Source organism: Protopterus annectens, chromosome 8.part0 (assembly GCF_019279795.1).
Source record: "Protopterus annectens isolate FY-2018-M chromosome 8.part0, PAN1.0, whole genome shotgun sequence".
Classification (NCBI taxonomy): Eukaryota; Metazoa; Chordata; order Ceratodontiformes; family Protopteridae; genus Protopterus; species Protopterus annectens.
Window position 1 is genome coordinate 1,478,546,257 of NC_056741.1, and position 24,166 is coordinate 1,478,570,422.

General features: G+C 41.3%; 1 protein-coding gene across 1 annotated transcript in view; it reads left to right on the plus strand.

Annotated features, from left to right (window-relative positions):
- The window catches only part of TTC12 (tetratricopeptide repeat domain 12), a 1,640,087-nt gene that overhangs the window by 1,539,029 nt on the left and 76,892 nt on the right, over window positions 1-24,166 (plus strand). The window contains exon 19 of the mRNA XM_044081062.1: window positions 22,025-22,124. Within this exon, the coding sequence (XP_043936997.1) occupies window positions 22,025-22,124 (100 nt within the window). The remainder of the gene's footprint in view (window positions 1-22,024; window positions 22,125-24,166) is intronic.

Genomic DNA, 24,166 nt, shown 5'->3' on the forward strand with positions numbered 1-24,166 from the left:
AAATTAGCTTAATGCAAGTATGGTTTCCTTTTTTCTTATTTTTATTGAATGATCTATCATGGCAGAAAAGTATTTTAAATGCAGTTTTATGTATATATTTATTCTCCCTTTTCCACTTTTTTTTCTGAGATTTGCCACTTTAGAAATGGGCCATTAATTACTGTACTGGTTAAGGTCATAAGACCACTGGTCATATACTGATTAGGGTCATAAGACCACTAGGGTTGACCAATGAATGATGGTAAGAGGGGAGTAAAGTGGAACTGCGGTAAGTGGAGGTTTTAGCCTATTGGTGTGCATACGCACGTGGCAAGTGAATAGGGCAGTATTTATATGAATAAAGGAGAAATAGTAAGCTATATTTTCAAAACACCTTTGTACTCAAGAGAAAAGTAAACTTAAAATGGTGCAGAGATGTAACATTGGTACACTGACATATAGTCTCTAGTCACTGAAATGTGCTGTTTGCTTCCTAAAATTTCATTACTGTTTTCAGTAAGTTGATTTCTTAATTAGCAAACAAGAAGCCTTTTTTTTCTGATAGCTTTTTATTTTGAAAATATGCATCTAAGGTAGTTAGAGATACAATTTTTCATTTCCTGGGTAATGATCCCATAAGCCCATAATGTGCATTAGAATGATAATTGCTTTGGTTTGCTGACATTTATTCTATAAGACATTTCTTTTCTTTTCTTTTTTTTTTTTGTTCAACCCTTGTACATCATTCTTAATGGTCTGGCCTCCAGTGGCTCACATCCATGCCAGGTCTGCCAACTAGTATCCTACCCCCTGGACATAATGTTGAATTGCTAGGGAAAGTCATGGAATTTAATGGCATTCTTGTGGCTCAGCCTTCTTTGTGCCCAATCCAGGTGCTTTTTTTATATACCCTGCCCTCTTTGCCTTTCCCCTCACTAACTGACCGTTCCAAGGGCACATCCCTTCTATAGGCCATACCTGCACTTAAGGAGCACATCCATCCCTCCCTGCTTCTCTGTCAGTTGCTCGAGCTGCTAATCAGTTCCAGTTTGGCTGGACTGTATTCAGGACTTTATCCCTCTGTCCTACTGGAGTGACTCAGTAAAACATTTTTTAAGATATGTTATTACAAAATGATTGATACAGTCATAGTTAGAAACCTTATTGGAAGATTTTAATAAAGATGAACATTTGTATTGCTATAAGAATTGCCAGACTGTTTGGGGGATTTCTGTTTTATTTAGGAAAATAAAAGTAAGTTATGTACTCACCATAACGTTCCATGTTTGTTGTCCACAATCTCACCTTCATTCTTGCTGGTTGGGTTCAGAGCTAATCCTCGGCTTCGACTTGGCCGCATACTAAACTCATGAACTTCCACTGATTTGAAGCTACAACCTATTCCAAGATGCCTAACGGCCATCCTCTGGATCTCGTTTGAGAGACTAATCACTAGAGTATGGTAACATATGTAAAAAAAGGTTGTATGAAATGCATTGCTCATAAAACTGAAGAGACAAGAAGGGAATAAGATCATAATGTTCTTCATCTCACATTGCTGCAGTCCTTACACTTGGGTAGTCCGCTGTCCTCGGTCGGCCCGAATATCAAAGTATAAGGCTGACGTCGGTCAAGGCGCATTTGACTGACATCAGGACGTCAGGGTACAAATGCGCATGACCGACGTCATATCCTCAGTCTTTTTTGCCGCATGGTCCGATGCAGAAGCAGCGTTGCAAGTGCCGGTTGGCGTTCTGAAATTGTTCGATTTCGGAGTTTCAGACCGAGTCAAAGTTGGCTAAGTACCCCGTTGGGGAATATTTTAGTTTTTTCTTGCCTCAGTGGTTTACCGGATGTCAGAAAAAGTGAATAATTGTATTTCTTGTGGGAAACAGATACCGCATAGAGACTACCATACTTTGTGTATTCCTTGTTTAGGGCCTGAGCACGACGTTGTTGGGTGTCGCTCTTGTGCTAGATTCAATAAGCGCACTATTAAGAGAAGATTAGATTGTGCCAGGTTAGTCTTCGGGAAGCGGTGCAATTATAAAATGCCGTCGGATGCTCCGACGCCCGCTTCTTCGAAGAAGCGCAAGGACAAAGCAGTTAAACCTAGGCTAGAGGAACCGTCAGTACCGGACGCCGGTTCTTTAGAGGTGTCGGTGGAGCCGGTGGTTCCACCGGAGGTTTCTTTGGGATCCCAGGGAGAGACTTTGTTATTGCAGGATGTGGCCTCTCAGGAGGCAGGCCAGGCTGATGGGGCTTCTCAGGTTACTATACTCCCTCCCTGCCTAGGGTGGTTAGGCCCTCTCCTTCTGTTTCCAAGGCTTCTCCCAGGGGCAGGCCAGGTTTAGCTTCAGTTGGTGTTACCCCTAGCTCTTCAGGAACTGTGCCCAAGAAGCATATGCTTAAAATGGCAGAAGATTTGATTACTTTGATTAGGGTTCTATGCCCCCTCCTGATAAGAGACCTAGGGTGGAGCCTGAGCTAGGGAGTTTTGAGCAGGCTTCAGATGTTTCAGAGTCTTCGGCTGAAGACTTACAGGAGTACTCTCCTTATTCTGATTCTGATGTGGATGATTCTACTCCTTCTGCTTCTCCTCCTGAGGATTTTTCTTTTCAGAAACTCTTCATTCCATGAGGGAGCATTTTAAGTGGGAAGGTCAGGACTTCTCTGATTCCAGGAAAAGGCTTAGGGAATTTTTGTTTTTACCCCAGCATAGGCCTTTGGCTATACCTCCTGTTTTGGATGTAGTGGAAGATGTTTTTTCAGAGGCTTCTCTTAATCCTGATTCTTTGCCTCCTGCTCCTGTTAAACCGGATAGGTATTACAGGGTGCCTGAAGCTCATAAGTATCTTTTAAGAGTCCTAGGGCGGACCCAGAAACTGTTAGCCAGGGGCCTAAAGGTGTTAAGGCTTCTGTTGTTAAGAATCCGGTTCCTGCAGACAAAGAGGCCAGGGCCTTGGATAGATGGGGAAAGAAAGTTTATACTTCTTCCACTCTTGCTATGAGGGCTTTGAATTGCCAGTTTCACATGTTGAAATACCAAAACTATCTCCTTTCACAATTGAAGTCTAAGGTTGATGCTCTGGCAGAAGGTATTGATTGTAAAGAGTTGCAAGATTTAGTACATGTTTCTGAACAGGTGGGTAAGCATTCTTTGCAGTGTGGTTTTGATGCTGTACAGGCCTCGTCTAGGGTGGCTGCCACTGGGTCAGTTCTTCGCAGGCACGCCTGGCTGAGGGATCAAAATTTATCTGAACATGTTAAAACAAGGATTTTAGATGCTCCTTTACAATCTGACGTGTTGTTTGGTCCTCCTGTTGAGGCAGTTTTAAAGAAAATGGAAGACAAGGCTAAGTCTATGCAGACTGTTAAAGATTTTTTGCAGGTCCAGCCTCCAAAGTTTAGTAGAAATTGGCCTACTAAGGGGTGGACGATCCTTCTTATGATTCCCAGTCTAGGGGTAGATCTAGACGTGGTAGGGGCAGAGCTCAGGGCTCTTTCAGGCCTAGAACAGGGAGTTCTCCTGCACAGTCTTCGGTGAGGGCAGGGGTCAGTCCTTTCGTAAACAGACCCAATGACCTACCTTTTCAGCTGCCAGAGCCTTCTCGCCTGGCAGCACCTTTGGGAGGAAGGTTGGCACTTTTCAAAGAAAATTGGAGTTTAATTACCCAAGACAGATGGGTATTGGATATCATACACCATGGTTACAGGTTTTATTTCCATACCTTGCCTCCTTTCAAAGGCATGCCAGACGTTCCTCCTCAACAAAGAATAGAGGCTCACAAGCAAGTTTCTCTGTTACTCCAAATAGGGGCCATACAGCCGGTCCCTATGCCAGAAGTGGGCCTAGGATTTTATTCTCGCCTGTTCCTAGTACCAAAGAAGGGGAACACGTGGAGACCAATTTTGGATTTATCTACCCTCAACACTTATCTGGACATTCCCAAGTTCAAAATGTTGATGTTACAGCAGCTTTTACCTCTGCTGGGCAAAGATCATTGGATGGTAACTTTGGATCTCAAGGAGGCTTACCTTCATGTTCCTATCAGACTAAGTTGCAGGAAGTATCTGCGTTTTCGAGCTGGGACTTCTCACTATCAGTTCTCTGCATTGCCCTTTGGCTTATCTACTGCGCCCAGAGTGTTCACGAAAGTTCTGGCTCCAGTGATAGCTTTCTTCAGGCTAAAAGGAATACAGATCTATCCTTATTTGGATGACTGCCTGATTCTGGCTCAAGGAAGGGAAGAGCTTCTTCATCATTTGGAATATGTGATAGCAGTGCTAAGATGCCTGGGGTATTCTGTGAACGAAATAAAGTCCAGTCTAGTACCCTCTCAGGACATGTGCTTTCTGGGTGTGAGACTGAATACAGCATCCCAGATGGCCATTTTAACCCCGGACAAACAAAAGAGTCTATCCCTTTACTTCCATCAACTATCTCATCAGTCCGGGCTGACTGCAAGGACAGTCCTTCAAGACTTAGGGTTCATGGCATCTTGTATTCTGGTGCTTCCCAATGCCAAACTGCATATGAGGAAGCTGCAATGGTATCTCAAAATGTATGGACACAGCACTGCCAGGATCTGGACACTGTCATTCAAATAATACCTTGCATTCAAAAGGAATTTTTGTGGTGGGCTCAGGAATGTCACCTAAACAAGGGACTCTCTGTGACCCGGCCAGAGGCGAGTCAGATTTTAACGACAGATGCCTCAGACAAAGCTTGGGGAGCTCATCTAAATGGAAAGTGGATACAAGACAAGTGGCCTGCCAGACTACAACATCTACATATCAACCTGAAGGAGATGTTAGCAGTCCAGTTTGCATTAATAGCTTTCAAGGAGTTACTTCTTCCAGGGCAGGTGTTGATTCTAACAGACAACACAACTGTCATGTGGTACATCAACAAGCAAGGGGAACGATTCTTATCCTCTATGCAGGCAAGCAATGATTTTGTGGGAGACTGCTCTCAGTTTACAGCTCAATCTTCAGGCAAGGTTTCTGCCAGGAGCACAGAACTCCTTAGCAGATGTGTTGAGCAGACAATTATGGATCCCCACGAGTGGAAATTGGATCCTCATGTATTTCAGAAATTGACAGTGTCATGGGGAACTCCAGACATAGATCTGTTCGCTTCTCCACTAAACCATCAGCTGCCAAAGTTTTGCACAAAAGGTTTCATCCCACAGCTTGGAGAGTGGATGCTCTTTCTTTCAATTGGAGCAATCTTCATGTGTATGCCTTTCCACCTCTGCCTCTCCTCCCAAAGGTACTTCTAAAGGTCAGACAGGACAAGCCAAGGATGATTTTAATAGCTCCAGATTGGCCTCGACAGCACTGGTACCCATTACTGAGAAGTCTAGTACGGAAGCCTCCATGGCCTTTGCCTTCGATTCCACACCTGTTGTCACAGGAGGACAGCCATTTGCTCAATGTCAAGCTTCACTCTCTGCACCTAACAGCCTGGCATATTCTGTTTTGAACCATAGTGGGCCTCCACTTCCTCAGCAAGTTTTGAATGTTATTTTGGAAGCTAGAAGGCCTAGTACAAGGAAAGTGTACGCAGATAAATGGAAGAGATTTTTATTTTGGAGTGCAGCAAAAGATTTTGATGTTTCTGGGCCTAATTTGAGTGTGGCTCTTCAATATCTTACTGAGTTACTGGACAAAGGTTTGTCTTTCTCTTCTATTAAGGTTCATGCTGCAGCAATTTCGCTCACTATGATTGTGACCCACCATTGTTTTCTCATCCTTTGTTCAAGCAATTTCTTAGAGGGGCAAAGAATATAAGACCCCCACAAAGCTCCTGCTCCTGCTTGGGATCTCAATTTTGTGTTGGAGAAACTCACTCTACAACCTTTTGAGCCTGCAGCTACTTCTGAGTTGAAATATTTATCATGGAAGACTGCTTTTTGTTGGCCATTACCTCTGCAAGAAGGGTTTCTGAATTGCAGGCCCTTATGGCGGTTGAGCCTTTCTTGATTTTCCATAAGGATAGGGTATCTTTACGTACTAATCCTTCCTTTATGCCTAAAGTGGTTTCTAGTGTGGCTTTAAACCAAACTATTCATTTGCCTACTTTTTATGCAAATCCCCAAAATAAGGGGAAAAGATTTTGCACACTTTAGATGTACACAGGCAGTTGCGATATTATTTGGACAGAACTAAAGGGTTCAGGCAGTCTCAGCAGTTGTTTGTTTCTTTTGCTTTGGGTTCTCAGGGCAAGCCTGTGTCAAAACAAACTATTTCTAAGTGGATTGGGTTTTGCATTGCTTTCTGTTATTCCCATCATGGCAAGGAGATTCCAGCTGGGATTAGGCCTCATTCCACTAGGGCTACTGCCACTGACAGCCTTTTTGAGGAGTGGCAACCAAGGATATTTTGGAGGCAGCTACTTGGAGTTCAGTGCATACTTTCTCTAGGCATTATCACCTACCACTTTACTCTAAATCCAGGGCTGGTTTTGCCACTGCTGTTTTGCAGGGCATTTTGGCAGCTCCTGCTTCCTTGTAGTTTGGCCATCCTCCCTTTCCTCTGCTTTGGGATTCTACCCAAGTGTAAGGACTGCAGCAATGTGAGATGAAGAACATAGTACAGTTTTGTACCTACCATAAATGTAGATGTTCGAAGATCCACATTGCTGCAGTCCAATTTACCTCCCTCCTTCCCTCTGTAGTTAGAGGTGGTTGTGTGGGTTGGGTTGTAAATATTGTGTATATTGTATATATTGTACAGATAACTAGTGCAGGGGTGGTTGGTTGTTTGTTTGCTGTCTTTTGGTTTTGACCTTTATGTTTAGGGTCTTCTGACATCTGGGGCAAGAAAAGACTGAGGATATGACGTCGGTCATGCGCATTTGTACCCTGACGTCCTGATGTCAGTCAAATGCGCCTTGACCGACGTCAGCCTTATACTTTGATATTCGGGCCGACCGAGGACAGCGGACTACCCAAGTGTAAGGACTGCAGCAATGTGGATCTTCGAACATCTACATTTATGGTAGGTACAAAACTGTACTTTTTGCAAATTATAATCTCATCTAGATCCTCCAGGAGGCGGAATGGATGGGTGGGATGCAAGAATGAAGGTGAGATTGTGGACAACAAACATGGAACGTTATGGTGAGTACATAACTTCTTTATGTTATGTTGTCCCATCCCACCTTCATTCTTGCTGGTTGGGGCAGAGTCCCCAGCACCTTTGTCTTGGGTGGCTCGAGAGGGTATGTAAGGGAGAGGCTCTTTACATTACCTCGAATATGGGTTCTCAAAGGAGAAAGGAGGGAAAGCCATATTTTTCCAATCAAGGTCAAGTTTATGAGGAAAAGAGCAGGAAGGATAACCTGCTAAGAATTCCCATTACTTATGCTAGTAATATTAGATTGCTGCAGAATATTTATCATAGGAACTCGAACATATTATGTTCTGATGACCGAGTTAAAACTTTGATAGGGACCACCCCTCAGTATGCTTATAAGAACAAAGAAATCCCTTAAGAGACTCTTATGTGGCCCTAGATATAAACAAGCAATAGATATTCAACCTACTACTCCCATGTACTGTCAGTATATTAACAAGAGAGGGTATTTTAGACATCCAGACACTGGAAAGACTACCTTTTTCAGACTTACAGCTGATTGTAATATTACTAATATTGTGTACCTAGCTTTTTGTACTACATGTTTTTCATTCTATGTGGGCATGACCACTAGAAGGTTTCGTGATAGGATTAGGGAACACATATATGACATAAACAGAGGGGCAGGAACTAATGCCCTGGCTAGGCATGCTCTAGTATCAGAGGCAACACATAACTTTCAATTCATGGTAATTGAGAAAGTTCAGCTAGGATGTAGAGGTGCTGCAATTAGGAATTTGGTAGAGACTAAAGAGCTTGAATCGATTATTAGGATGCGTGCCAATATGGGCAAAGGCTTAAACGATAAAATTTGTGTTAAACTGGTTTTGGTTAATAAGCCACTATGCAGATAAAGTCTCTATATATGTATTTTTATTGATTTATTAGTTCAATATTATGTCTGTGCTTTTCTTTTAAATCAGTGGCTATCTACCTAATTGTTTATTGGGAAATAACACTGATAGGCTGTTGCTGTTTTTAAAAATCTTTGTGGAGTTTATTGAATTGTCTGATGAAGTAACTCTGGCTATGAAAGCGCTCACCATTTTTGTACTATAGATTAAACTTTGGAGTTTTATTTGATGCTATCTGCTGTGGTCTGGTGTTTCCTATTTTTTTCTGCATATACTCTTTGTTTGGGAACCCAGTCTGCTCACATCACCTTGTATTTTTTATTTGAAATGTAATTTATCTTTATTTATTTATTTTACAATTGTTGATTGGGCTAGTCTAGCTGGATATAAGTCCATTTTCAGTAGAGGCCCGGAGAGAAAAGCTCCAGTGATTATTACAAGGTTTAAGAAGGTGTTACAATAGAAGTTATAACAAATTTAATGCTAACAGCAAACCAAAAAGTATATATATATATTTTTTTTCTGAAATGTGCAAATTACTATCTTAAAACCAAAACATATATAAGCCACATCCTACGTGATGTGCATATCACACTACTCATTACAATACAAAGAATCTAAAAACATAAATTTTATGAGAAGATGATAAAGTGTAATGAGAGGTAAAGAAAAGCTTAAAAGGGTGTAGGGAGAAAAGTAAAGAAAAGAAAAGAAACAGAGTACTCTAATTAATGCAAGGACATAGCCAATTTTATTGAGGTACAGTTTAGATGCCTTTAAAAAGTGGGAGAGAAGTCAGGGGTTGGATATCTGAGGGTTGTTTATTCCATATTTTCCAACAAAGTTGGAGAACAGGCAGTTCCCTGCTGAGTTATAGGGCATGGTAGGGAAAAAAATAGTGAAGAAGACAAGAAAAGAAACAGAGTTAGTCTGGGTTATTACAGGGGCATAGCCATTTTGTATTGAAATACAGTTTTAGATTCCTTTTAAAAAGTGGGAGAGAAGTCAGAGATGAGATATCCGAGGGTAGTTTATTCCATATTTTTCCAACAGAGTTTGAGAACAGGCAGTCACCTGCAGAGTTATTGGGTATGGTAGTTTTGATCAATAGTTTGTTTGAAGAGCGTAGATGTTTCTGATTATAGTAAGGTGTGATGTGGCTAGATAGTACTGGAGTTTTGGTAGGTTGGTGCAGGGTTTTGTGGGCTATTATGAGTTGTTGAAGTTTGAGCTGATTAGGAAGTTCTAGCCAACCTAGCTGTTTTAGGTTCAGGCAGTGATGGGTTCTAAAAAGGGATCCTGCAGCAAATATAGCAATATTATTGTAAGATGTTACTAGTTTACTGAGGTTTTTTTTTATAGATTGGTGTATATGGGGGAAACATAGAGTAAATTAGAGATTAGGTGAGTTCTGGCTAACGTGATTCTTGCAAGTGGAGTAAGAAAGGGTTTGATTCTGTATAGGATTCCTATTTTTTGTTCACTGATTTTATTGTAGTGTTGATATGATTGTCAAAGTTTAGATTGTTGTCTATTGTTATTCCTAATAATTTTGTGGTAGTGTCAGGAGAAATGATAGTACCGTTATTAAAAGTGATAGTGAAGTGTAAAGGGATGTGCTTTCGGGTTGGTGGGAAGAGAAGCAGTTTAGTTTTTTGGGGGTTAAGTAGTAGACAGTGATGAGAGAACCATTGATGTAATGGGATCCTATCTCGCCTACATTCACAACAGATGGGTTCGGAGCCGATCCATCGGCTCCGACTCGGCAACTAATACACTAGCACGAAGTCTCTCATTGGCTGGGCTACTCCCTATCCCAGGATGCACTACACCTGCTTCCCCAGATCTCGTTTGCCGCTTAACAAGCTGGACGTGGTCTCGACTTGGCTGGAGCTAAGTGGTTCTTTTTACCTTATTGGTCCTTGACCTAGGGAATTTTGTCTATATTAACCAAACAGCTGTTTTAACAGCTATTTCTTACTAGTTCTTATTGTTTTTTTGTTGAGTGCTTGTTTCCTAAAAATTTAATTTGTCAGTCGGGCAGGCCCGTTTAAGTTAGAGGGCCTTTGCCCTACCTTTTGAGTGCTTTAAGTTTATTAACTTTTGGTTAGTTGTCTTTTGGGCAAAGCCCGTTTAAATTAGAGGGCTTTGGGCGTTTAATTTGTTTCAAATTTTGTGAGGTAAACTTCACCAGTACTGCGCCAGTGTGTCTCGCTTTTCAGTTGGCTAATTTGTGTAGGGCTATATTTGTTGTGTAGAGTAGTATTTCCTTAGAGTTGTACTTGTTGTGGCCTGTATCATGTCTAAGGAACAAAAGTCAGGTTTTAAAAAATGCACTTGGTGCAAATATAAAATGTCCATTACAGACAGTCATTCAGTATGTGTTTATTGTTTGGGGCCGAAACATCTGCAAGAGACTTGTAGCGTCTGTCATGCGTTCTCACCTAGAGTTCTTCAAGAACGCAAGAACAAATTAATATTGAAAGGGCTTATCAAGCCTTCTTTTGAGGAAGGCTTAGATCTACCTGTTGCTTCCAAAAAGAAAAGATCGTCGGCTCCGACAAGTCCGTCGGAGCCGACTTCTAAAAAGACTAAATTGACCTCTTCTTCCTCGGCTCCACTGACTTCGGGGCCGAGGGTCTGCCTCGATACCTCCTACCTCGGCTCCATTGCTTTCGGAGCCGCAGGTTGGAGTATCGAGAGGTGAATCACCTCCATCGGTTCCAATGGCTTCGGAGCCGGTGGAAGTGTGCAGCTCAGACTCTTCCCCCTCGGCTCCGGAGAAGGCTCCTTCCGTGCCGATGGTGGTCCATGCTGTGGTGGAGTCGGCGCCGATAGCATTGGAGCCATTTCGGAGCCGGTCCCCTTCTCTCTCGGAGCCGAGAGGAAAGTCTTCTCGATTGTCTACCTCCTCTAAATCATCGAGACTTTCAGATTCGGACCTGGATAGGGTTTTACAGAGGCTATTCCAATCTCCAGTGTTTACTAAATTGGTCTCGGCTCCAGCACAGTTAGCTTCGGAGCCGATCCCCCCTCCAACACATTCGATTCCTCCTCCAACCTCCTTGGAGCTGTTGGAGTCGGTGGTGATGGAGCAAAGCGGAGCCATACGGTCGGAGCAGAGACCCCTTCGAGGTCTCTCGGTTCCGACTGTGCTTCCTACCCTGTCCTCCGGTTCAGGGTTTGGTACTGCGACCTCTTCAGCCGGGCCCGAGGGGAATACTTTGGGATTGGGTGCTTCGGTGCCTAGTCTTCCTCTCGGAGCATCGGCTGCTGGAATTCCCAGTGCCATCGTGGCCTCTAGACCAGTGACCTCCTTGGATTCTGGAGGTCCGGCCTTTGAGGCCATGAGGAGCAGGCTGGCCATGCCTTTGCCGGTTCAGCAAGATTCTACCTCACCGTCTCTAGATTTGGAGACTGGTGCCTTTGTTGTGTTGCAGCCCCCCGGCAGTGGGGCCCCAGGGCCTGAGGATACCCCATCGGGTTCCCTTCTTCGGTGGTCCGTCGAAACTGCTTCGGACGAACCCCACGGAAGAAATTGTGTAAGAGGAAGCACGTAGACTCCCAAGATGAGTCTATTACATCGGATACTGACCTCGATGACGCAGAAGGGTCCCCCAAATCATCTTCGGATGATATCTCCTTCTCAGATATCTTGGAGATTCTGAGACAGAGAGGTGACTGGCAAGCCAAAACCCCTTCAGCTGAGGAGTCAGTCTTCCTCAAGGCCTTTGGGGCCCAGCCTTCCCCCTCCTGGTGTCTCCGCCCTTCGATGAACTCCTTGATTTGGTTTCTCGAAGGGTGTGGGAACACCCTGATTCTGTGGAACCGGTGCCTGCGAGGCCCAATAAATTTTTGTCAGCCCCCCTCCAGAAGGAGTTTCTCACAAAGGGTGTGCCTGTAGATGCTTTGGTGGTGGCTTCTGCCACACAGCAGGACGTGGCAGAGGCTTCGACGTCTATTCATCCTCCTAATAAGGATTCTAGGAGTATGGATAGGTGGAAGCGTGCCCTGTCCTCAGCGGCCTTTACCTTACGGTCGCTGAACTACTTATGTCATTTTACGAGGCTCCAAAGGGATTTTCTCAAAGAGCTAAATGACTCTCTTGTTGGTAATCTACCTGAGGCGCTGGCCCCGACTGTTGGCGCACAGATGACTACCCTCTTTTCTATTGTTAACTCGTCCATGAGGCTCATTTCATATGCGGCCGAAGGGCGAGTAGAGCAGCGGAACAGGCGTTGCCCTCAGGAGACAAGCCTGGTTACGCTTGTGTTCTCACGGAGGCTTTCAAGTCTTCCTTCGCCGACGCCCTTTGATGGGTCATCTTTGTTTGGACCCAAGGTGAAGGACACACTAACTCGGTGCGAGCAGGAGGGCAAGACTTTGACTGCCGTTGGGGCCCGATTTTCCGCTCCTTCTAGGCCTTACCCCAAGGCTGGGAGAGGAGGGAAAATGTGGTTTAGAAAATCTCAGAAGTCTTTCCCTACTCCACCCAGTGATTCCCCCTCCAGAGGCAGGGGGGGGGGGGGTTTTGGAAGACGCCGCCCCAGAGGTGGCAGAGGCCCGCGTAACTCTGGAGACCGCGATTCCTTTCGTGGTTCTTCATACAACCAGCGTTCCTGAGTTGTTGCCCGACTGTGCAACTCCGGAGCCAGTCGGGTCGCTTATGGCGCACCCACAAGCTTGGGAATCCATAACAAGCGATCAGTGGGTGCTTCGCATTATTACCGGAGGTTATATCATCCCCTTCAACAAACCCCCCCTTTCTTTAAGGAAATCCCGGACGTACCACCCAGTCAGCGGGATCAAGCAGCATTAGAGGTTTCAAAGCTGCTAGAAAAAGAGCCATCCAGCCTGTCCCCATCGACCAGATCGGATCAGGAACTTACTCAAAATTATTTTTGGTACCAAAAAAGACAGGGGACTTCAGGCCCATTTTGGACCTCAGTTCATTGAATCGTTTCGTAAAGAAGTCCAAATTCCGAATGGTCACTCTTCAATCGATTCTTCCTTTGCTGGAAAAAGATGCATGGATGTGCTCCATAGATCTCCAGGACGCTTACTATCACATTCCCATAGCTCAAGAGTCCAGGAGACATTTACGCTTCCGCCTCGGAGTCAGTCATTTTCAATTCCGAGCACTGCCCTTTGGTCTCACCACAGCCCCCAGGGTGTTCACCAAGTGTCTGGCAGTGGTAACTGCTCACCTGAGAAGTCTGGGATTCCAGGTGTTTCCTTATCTAGACGACTGGCTCCTTACTGCCACCTCCGAGCATCTACTACTCCAAGCGCTCAGAGCCACGTTCACCTTGGGCCGTTTCTTGGGGATCACGTTCAATTTGCAAAAATCTGTACTACAGCCATCTCAGCATATTACTTTCATAGGCGCAGACTTAGACACAAAAAGAATGCGCGCCTATTTACCGGCAGCAAGAATTCAGGTCTTACAAGATCAAGTCAAATCCTGTCTCCCCCTACAAAGAGCCCCGGCCCATCGGATCCTACAACTGTTGGGCTCGATGGCGTCGACCATACTTTTAGTTCCCTTGGCCAGACTTCACATGCAAATTTTACAATGGCTACTGTCGGTTCAATGGACTTATCAGGAACTTCCCTTGAACCACTTAATCATAATCACGGAAAGTTGCCGTCGAGATCTGCATTGGTGGCTTCTCCAATCAAATCTCGACCAGGGGCGACCCTTCATACCTCAACGTCCCGTTGCCACTGTGACTACGGATGCCTCCCAGGTAGGGTGGGGGGGTCATTACCTGGACAGGTCGGTCCAAGGCACATGGCAGATCCAGGAAACGCATTTGCATATCAATGTCCTGGAGATGAGAGCGGTACTATTGGTACTCCAAGCTCTCCATCACGCTCTCCCACAGGGCCCGATTACTATCCTATCCGACAATATGTCGGTGGTGTGGTACATAAACAAGCAAGGTGGAACCAGGTCTTACCCACTATGCAGAGAAGCCATGAGACTTTGGCACTGGGCGGTAGCTACCAACCGCTTTCTAATGGCAGCGCACATACCGGGGAAGTCCAATGTGATTGCGGACAGATTAAGCAGGACCATTCTTTTACCCCACGAGTGGTCCCTCAACCAGGGTATAGCTGCGAAAATCTTCGACAGATGGGGTCTTCCTTGCTGCGACCTGTTTGCCAGCCCTCACAATGCGAAATGCAGAGAGTTCTTCACACTGTTTCCTTCTCAGGGACAGATTCCCAGGGACGCTCTGACTCACATTTGGCCCCCCGGTCTTCTCTACGCCTTCCCTCCGTGAACCCCTCCTACCGAGGGTGATACAGAAGGCCATTTACATGGAGAGCGAGATGATTTTGATTGCCCCGCACTGGCCTCGTCAAGTTTGGTTTCCTTTCCTACAGAGGCATGCGATAGAAGGTCCATGGTTTCTGGATCCGGTGCCAGACCTGTTGACTCATCAGTCAGGACGGCTTCATCCGTCTCTCAGGTCCCTGAAGTTGGCAGCATGGTTACTCCACTTCCATCCTTAGTCCGAGACAATGCTCTTTCGCCGGACGTGGTCCACATACTGTCTTCTTCTCATAAACCTTCCACCATCAAACTTTATTCCAGTAAATGGAAAAGGTTTGCCTTCTGGGCTCAAGAACGGGTATAGATCCTCACTGCACCAGTATCGGAGGTTCTGAATTTTCTGGCCTCCCTTTTCAGTCGGGCTCTTCAGTTTCTACCATTAAGGTTCAGTTAGCGGCGATCTCTAATTTTCATGCTTCATTTGAACCTTCATTGATGTCTCACAAACTTTGTAAGGCTTTCCTTAAAGGGGCTTGGCTCCTTAGGCCTCCTTTATCTCATCCTGTCCCCCTTGGGATTTGAATATGGTTCTTGCTGCCCTAACTGCCCGTCCTTTCGAACCAGCTGCTACTTGTGATTTAAAATTTCTGTCTTGGAAAACGGCCTTTTTAGTAGCCATAACATCTGCTAGGCGAGTTTCAGAACTTCAAGCTCTTTGTTCTGATCCTCCCTATTTGATTTTTCACAAGCATAGAGTTTCATTGAAATTAAACCCTGCATTTATACCAAAAGTGGCCTCCTCTTTCTGTATGCAACAAACTATAGAACTCCCTGTCTTTTCCCAGAATTCTCTAATAACGCAGAATATACTTTGCATCAATTGGACGTACATAGACAACTGCGTTTTTATTTGAATAGAACCGCTCAAACGCGGAAATCAAATCAATTGTTTGTTTCCTTTGCAGTGAACAAATTGTGTCAACCAGTAACAAAAACCTCCATATCCAAATGGATTAAAGATTGTATCATTTTTATTTATTCACAGGCTGACAAAGACCTTCCCTTTCCAGTCAAGGCTCATTCTACCAGGGCAATGGCTACTTCCGTAGCTTTTCACTCCAAGTTATCAATAGATGATATTTGTGCTGCGGCAACCTGGACTTCTCCGCACACTTTCATTTCTCATTACAAATTGGATGTGGTTTCTCGAGGCAGAGCTTCCTTTGGTTCCACAGTTCTCAGGAGTGTGTTCCAATGAGCCACCCGGGATGTAGGTGCTAGGGACGCTGTCCCATCTGTTGTGAATGTAGGCGAGATAGGATCCCATTACATCTTTTAGTTATGTACTTACCATAACTTCAGATGTATGGGATCCATCTCGCCTACATTCATAAGTACCCACCCTCCTTCCCCCTTCCATTCGGATTTAGAGGAGCTGTAGTCTCTTTTTTCTTGGAGATCTTTCTTGAAGAACTTTAGTTGGTTATAGTGACTACTAATTTTTCTGTGTTTGCATGGATGTATGAAAGCGAACAAACAAGATCTGGGGAAGCAGGTGTAGTGCATCCTGGGATAGGGAGTAGCCCAGCCAATGAGAGACTTTGTGCTAGTGTATTAGTTGCCGAGTCGGAGCCGATGGATCGGCTCCGAACCCATCTGTTGTGAATGTAGGCGAGATGGATCCCATACATCCGAAGTTATGGTAAGTACATAACTAAAAGTTCTACAGTGTTAAAGGCTTTTTGGGTAAGAGACTGGAGTTCCGTTTGAGAATTCTTTCTTCACCAATACCATACAAACTCTAGCAAGCCACCTATCTCTTGACATTTCTAAACTACTCTCACCTACTTTAAAAACCACTTTTCCTCCCCTTTACCTACAACCTGTATCTACCTCCTATATTCAATATCTAATCCAAAAACTTAAACCTACCTCCCCATTTGCAGACAAGCTTCCTGCAGAATTCCTACAAATAGGAGCTAAAGCAACTGCTTACCCAGTTTCTATTCTAATAAATAGATCTATAAAGGAAGGTATTTTCCCTTCTATCTGGAAGATATTCTACATCATTCCCTTACACAAAGGAGGCAAGTCTACTGACTTCTCTAACTTTCGTCCCATCGCCAAAATTATGGAAAAATGTATCCATAAACAATTACTCAACCACCTCCTCCATAATAAACTAATTGCTAATACTCAACATGGATTTAGACCTTCCCACAGTACTACCACAGCATTACTCTCCTTTACCAACACCATCAACTATAACCGCAACAATAATAAACTTACTTCTTCTCTATTCTTAGACCTATCAAAAGCCTTTGACATGGTCAATCATAAACTCCTTCTGCACATACTAAAATCTCTTGCACTAGATCCCTCCTCCTTAACTTGGTTTACTTCTTATCTAGAAAACCGTCATCAGGCAGTACTCTGGAAAAATTCACTATCTTCTCTCCTTCCTAACTCATTAGGAGTTCCTCAAGGGTCTGTCCTAGGCCCACTTCTATTTTCTATATTTATTAATGACCTCCAATCAGCTATCCCTAACAGTACCTGCATACAATATGCAGATGATTCCACAATAATTTGTACTGCTTCCTCTCAAACTGAATTTCATTCTCTTACTCAAAAAGCATATTCCAATGTTGAACAGTGGTTCTCTGACTGCTGTCTACTCCTTAACCCTAAGAAAACTAAATTGTTACTATTTTCACCTACCCGTAAATATATTTCTCTAAACTTTACTATTACTTCTTCTGATAATACTCAAATTCACCCTGATTCCTCAACAAAATTGCTAGGTGTTACTATTGACAATAATCTTAACTGTGATTGTCACATCAACAACACAATAAAAGTAATTAATAAAAAGATTGGATCCCTGTACAGAATCAAACCCTTCCTTACACCTGAAACCCGGACCACCTTAGCACAATCTCACCTTATCTCTACCCTTCTATATGCTTCCCCTATTTTCACTAACCTCTCTAAATGTAACCTTAAGAAACTAGCTACATCTTACCATAATATTGCTAGATTTGCTACAGGATCCCAGTTTAGAACTCATCACTGTCTAAACTTAAAGGAACTAGGCTGGCTTGAACTTCCAAACAAACTCAGCTATCAACAGTTCTTAATAGCTCACAAAATACTATATCAGCCATCTAAAACACCTATACTCAGTAATCTCTTGACTCCCTACAACAACCTAAAACAACTTTGTTCTTCAGACAAACTGCTAGTTAATACTACCAAACCCATTAATTCTGCAGGTTATAGCCTTTTTTCCAACTCAGTTGGCAAAATATGGAACAACCTTCCATCAAATATCTCCTCTTTGCCGACACTTCCACTCTTTAAAAAACAACTTGAAATTCATCTCAATAAACACTGGCTTTGCTCCTGTACCATCCCTGACTAACCTTCCTTCTTCCTTTCCTCTACCTCAATACCTCCTTCTCTACTACAGTATCCTGACTGACTTAATTTGACATCATATCTTTGTAGATATAACTAATCTCATATATAATAATTATATATAAAAAAAAAAAAAACTCTTCAAGAGAATTTATGATCTTGTTATGGATTTTTTACTCCTACATGTGTATTACTTTTACTAAAATCTTCATATCTTGTATGCTTAATGCTTTTTATTTGTTATGTATTTGTATTCTCTAATCTTGTTTTAACCAATGGAGCTTTTCTCCCTGAGCCTCCACTGAAAATGGACATATATCCAGCTGGACTAGCCCGGTCAACAAATGTAAAATAAATAAAAATAAAAAATAAAATAAGTAGAAATACAGATTATAGTAGAATCGTCTGCATATTGAATACAGATAGTATTTGGAATAGCTAATTGCAGGTCGTTGATAAAGATGGAGAAAAAGAAGTGGACCTAAGATGGAGCCTTGCGACACTCCTAGAGAGATAGGAATATGGTCAGATAGTGAATTTTTCCAGAGTACCGCCTGCTGTCGGTTTTCTAGGTAAGATTTAAACCAAGTTATGGTTATAATGAAAACCTAAATGCATTTTAAGTATCTTTTAAATAACTTTTTAAATACATTTATTCATACTTTCATTTAAAACCTTATGAAAATTAATTATAATTCAGCTTGAGTAAATAACTAAGAAAATTCATGTACTGTTACTGACAACTACCCAAACCAAAACAATATAGTAAGACGGCATAGTATAAACTATAAATATATCACACATTGAGTATATCAGATATATTAAGCTAGATAAATCAAATACATATATTTATGGATGATAATTCTGAAAGAGCCCATCAGTTTTTAATTGTATTAAGTGATTAAAAGCTGGACAGAATATTAAGTAACTTATTCAAAATTAGTTGTAAAGAATAGATCAATACAAATTATTATAATTTAGCTGATCATAATGTCAACAGTGACTGATAGAAATATGGTCATTTAAACCAGGCAAACCAGTGACATTCAATCAAAGCTGACAAAGTAATTCCCTAAACTCTACCATCGTTTCCCATGGCCTACCATTGGGATCTTTTTCAACCTTCTCTAACACAGCAAATTGAAAACAAACAGGATAACATAATTGGCAAAAAGCTACATAAATAATTCCACTGGTACTTAAATCACTGAATATATAAGATCTAAATATTTATCAATTTATTTAGTTGGCAGGATGTCATCCTCAAAAACATGTTTATGTTGTTTACAAAAGCCAGTAGCTACTTTCTTAAAATTAACTTCAATAGATTAAATTTTTCCAAACTTTTTAAAATTATTTTTAAGATTTTTACCCTGCTTATTTACGGACTGTTTCAGTCACATTCAGAGCAGATTTAAAAATAATCCAGTTTTTCTTCATGATGTTTTTATCCAGTGGTGCATCTTTTTTGAAATTTCAACACCATAGCACTTTTTTTAATTTCAAACTGTTCTGTTTATTGTATCTCGCATTTTTAGAGGTGGGCAAAATACCTTTTCCTAATAGGGGCACAAAGCTATCATGTTGACTCTCTGTAACTTCCTCTCTCAAATTATTAATGAAATCTTGGGGATATCCCCTTTTTATAAGCAGAACTGTTAACTTTTTCCTTTCTTGGTTGTACTTATCATCAGAAGTGATGTGAGCCAGTCTAACAAATTTACCTTTTATTAAATTATTAATTTGTAAAAAAAGATGTCAGCTATTGCAGTGTAAAATTAATTTAAAAAAGGTTGCTTCCTATAAATTTTGTAAACAAAACTCACTTTATCATTAAACAACACGGTATCTAAAAAATAATTTCATTTGGTGTAAAATTATAGGTGAACTTTAAGAAATGTGTTGTATTATTAAAATAATTTATAAATTCAACCCTTTTGTACTCATCCTTCCAAAAATACGTACAGTATCAAGGTATGTAACATAACACATCTAATAGAAGGTAAAGTTAGTACCATAAATGAAGACTGACTTCCATTTCTACATCACCATGTTTGCATAAATTAGAGCAGTGCCTGTAGGTACCCCTTTGACCTGTTAGTAAAATTCACCTTCAAAAAAAATTAAAATTATTTTTAAAACTTTTTCTCATCAATCAACCAATAATTCAAGTCCCCTACTTTCTAAAAAATCATTACTGAACATAGTTAATTCTGTATAATGTGGTATACATGAAATAAAGTCAAGAATATCCAGGATAAGAAACCAAAGATCCTTGTCTAAAAGATCTATTTTTGTAGTAACTAAAAAAAATCCCAGAAGACTGAATGCTGTAATTAAATCAAAAGGTGCTTCAACAAAGTATTAGTTTAAGGGTGTTCACACACAACAAAGTATTAGTTTAAGGGTGTGCACACTTATACAACCAGTGTATTGTGTTTTTTATTTTTTATATTTTTCCCCTAACAGATTTTTTTTTCAATTGAATTGTACATGTTATAGGTCACATTAAAGGTGGGAAAAATTTTGAAATGATTTATTGTGGTCTCATTTTTTAATATCACAAAAACCTGGCATTTTAACAGGGGTGTGTATACTTTTTATATCCAGTGTAAATACGGATAGTATGTCTTTAATGCTTTTTTTATTAAAATACAGTTAAATACATGGTTTATAAGTGATCATTATGCTCAGCATGCAGGCTAACTAAAATGAGTTAACAGTGTTGAACATAATAAAACATTTTAAAATGAAATGAGATTTCTTACTGGCCATGGTCCCCATCTCCAGGGTTGTGAGCCCTGGCTGGTTTTCTGAATCACCTCTATTATTATAATCCATCAGTGACCAAGGGTGGGTCTCAAGTCTTCAGGTACTTGCTATTTTGCCTTTCTTGCTCCTCATCTTTAGACTCTGCTATCATGGTATCTTATAGTCCCCTGTATTACATTATTTCAAAAATAGCCCTGAATTTTTTTTTTCCAAGTACTTGCAAATTTACTACATAATTTTGTATCTTATGGATTAATTGCTTTAACTGCATGTATAATTTTACTTGCTTTTTGCAATGGATTACTTTTCTATTCTATGTGTATTTTCTTTCTTTCTACATTGCTTAGTGGTAAGTACATGACAGCATTTGAACTTTGGAGAGTATAGAGGAGAATCATGACCCAAGGACTGTTATTAATCCCTCACGCCAACAGTGTACAGAGGTAATGGCAACAAGATGAGTGGACTTTAGGGAGGAAAAAGTTATCATTTCTTTTATAAATATTAACAAGACCCCACCTAGAGTGCTGCATGTAGTTTTTGAGACCATACATATTAAAACAGATTAGTCTAGTGAAAGGGATGTAAAGGCATGCTGCAACAATAGTGAGGAATTTAGAGAACCTAGATTATCAGGAAAGGGAAGGGGCATAACTCAGCCTCACCATGGGGTGAAAGCAAGGTGTGAGGTACAGGATTTGGAAGGATAGAAAAAAAGAAACAGGAGAAGGCATCGCTGGTAAATAGAGTAAACTAAGTATGAGCATAAAGAAATGTTAGACTGTAAAACAGGAAGGGGTTTGAAATGATATGTAAAAAATGGTATTGGAGAGGACACTGCATAGGATGCAAACAAGAATATCTAAACAGATTCATTAGGCTCAGTAATTTCCAGTGTTGGCATATTTATATATTTATGTATTTGTATGCTAGGAAATTCATATTGGTGTCATATTATATATATATATATATATATATATATATATATATATATATATATGAGTATATCAGTTATCAGCAAATGACAATTACTTGATTTTCAAACTTTGGCGATTTTCTTGCTTAATGGGTGAAGGGTCGTTTCCTGTTGCACTTTCAGCCTCATTATCCAACAGAGTGCATCCATCTTGCTTTAAGCCTTTTTTCACATTTATGAATTCAATTGCAGCACTAGGCTTTAGCCTACAGCTTTTGTGAAAGACTGTTTCTTGCATTTACAACATTGTAAAAAAACTTCTTTATATCTTCACATTCATCACTGTGGCTTTTGGTAGAAGATTAAAATCTGATTTAGAAATTTTAACTATGCTAAAGATTTTATTTTCTGTTTATCTTGGCAGCTTCTAATTTAATTAAACTCTTTCTAAAAAATGACATGATTAACAGCATATCATCTAGATTTCGTTAGCCACCATTAATAATTCAGCATTCCATTAAAGATGCACGTTCAATAAACCTTCCAAGCATGGCACAAAGACTGTAGCTTGGCATATTGCTGTCTTTATACCGATTCCTAGAACTATATTAGAATGTATTTTTAACAGCTTTCTTTCATAATATTACACATTTGCAGGTGGGTGGGCCATCAACGACACGTTATGCTGTGAGGACACTGGCCATCTGCACTCAGAAAAGCCAGCAGGCCTGTGAAGAAACAGTGAGGTCCGATAAAAGTAAGTTTTTTTTTTATACCTTAACATTTTAAGTGGAACCAGACTAGAAAAGCAATGCTGTTGTATGTTGTTCCAATTGTTTGAAGACAAATATGTAGGATACTTTGTTTTTTAATTTTATTTCACAGGGGGCATAACATTTTCATTACATTAACCTCATACATAAGTAGCCTCCTTATTAGCATGTAAGTTGCTCCATTTTCAATTGTAATGCGAAAGGGCTTTCCATTGACATTTGTCTTACTCATTGGAACTCACTTTCACTGAACTGAAAAACATCAGAGTTCCTTCATTCAGCACCAAGCCACTAAAGTACTTTGCCACTGTAAATGAATGCAAATGCTATAGCGACCCCAGAGAGGGAAATTTCACCAAATAACTTGGCTTTTACGTAGTCTGCTTGTTGCCCTTACTTAAGTATTATGACTCAACTCTGCATGCTCTTTACCATGCTGTTTAATACTAAGTGTATACACATTTTCTTTTCATCCTAGGTTGTACCCTGCATAAGATTACTTTTATACTTAAACCCTTCCTGGGCATTCATGGCTCATACAGCAAAGCATATTGCCTGGGAAGGCTACAACATTCAACACATTGTGCACACTGCTACTAGCAAAAAATTATACACTTACTGCTGATGTACTGGAGGTATACTAACAACCATACAAACTGATCACATGTATATGATGTGCATGTCTGCATAGATTTCTTCCTGGGTGAACTGCAACATTCAACAGTTTGTTCATACAGCTTCTAGCTCTACACAACAATTATTGCTGATGTACTGTAGGGGTCCTGCCAAACGTACAACCTGCATGAAGGTGTGTGTGTGTGTATGTGTGCATGAGAGAGGGGGGGAGGGAAAGAGAGAGAGAGAGTGAGCGCTAAATATATCTGCATGTACAGTGTCTATGTGTGTGTGTGTGTGTGTGTGTGTGTGTGTGTGTGTGTGTGTGTGTGTGTGTGTGTGTGTGTGTTGTCTATGTGCCCTGCAATGGACTGGAATCCTATGAAGAATTTGCTTCAGTGTCTTTTCTTTTACTGAGGGCCAGAATAGGCTTCTAGTCCACTGCGGCCCAGCACTGGATAAAGTGGGTATTGGATGACAAATGGAAGAATGGAAAACTGACTTGAGAATAGCACTAGCAACAACTTGTGGGAGAATTTCATGCATTATAAATTAGGTAATGACATAGCTCTGCAAAGCCAAACATGAATTAAGTATTGGCATCTCAACCAAAGATAACGGAAAGCCTTTTTCAGCTATGTCAGGAGTATTAAAACAGTACTCAATGCTATACCAAGTTGATCTCCAGTGGTACCACCCATTCTTCCTAACTGTCTGATATTTGCCAGAAATACAAAATTTCTTCTTAAAATAGCAGGGTGCCACAAAATGTTGTGTGGGTCTATTAAATCATGATTTGTTTTCAGACTGTTCCCTTCCATGACGGGTCCCTACTTTAGGCCAGCAATCAACAATACTCAATCCTCACCACTGACTCAGGTAAGCAACTGTCACTAAAAACAAGGATGGGTTCACACTGTATTTTCAGATACAGCTCCCTGCACCAAGCATAATTTTCCTTAAGAGCGCACAGGTAGCATGCTGCAGACTTGGGGCTAGACTCACTTTCTCTCTCCAGGCCACACAAAACTCCACACTGACCACTTTGGAGTTCTGTGTCCCTGTTCTCAGTAGCTGACACACACTTGGATATTTCAGTTTCATGCACACCTTGGAAAAGCTGGCACAGATTTGCTAGCTGTGCCTCTTTCTGCCCAGACTATGAGGTAGTCATGCTGATAGCAGTCAGCTACCCTGAGACTCTTACAAAGGGTACCCAATTATACTGTGTAAAATTAATACTAATATAAATGTTAGGGTGTGACCAAAGCAGCAAGGCTTTTAAGAGTGGCCACAGTGTCACTAAAATAAGCATAAGAGATCTTGAGATGTTGCAATTAAAGGTATTAAAATATTTATTGATAAATAATAAAACAAAACAGGAGAATACTGAATACAGTAAACAACAGAG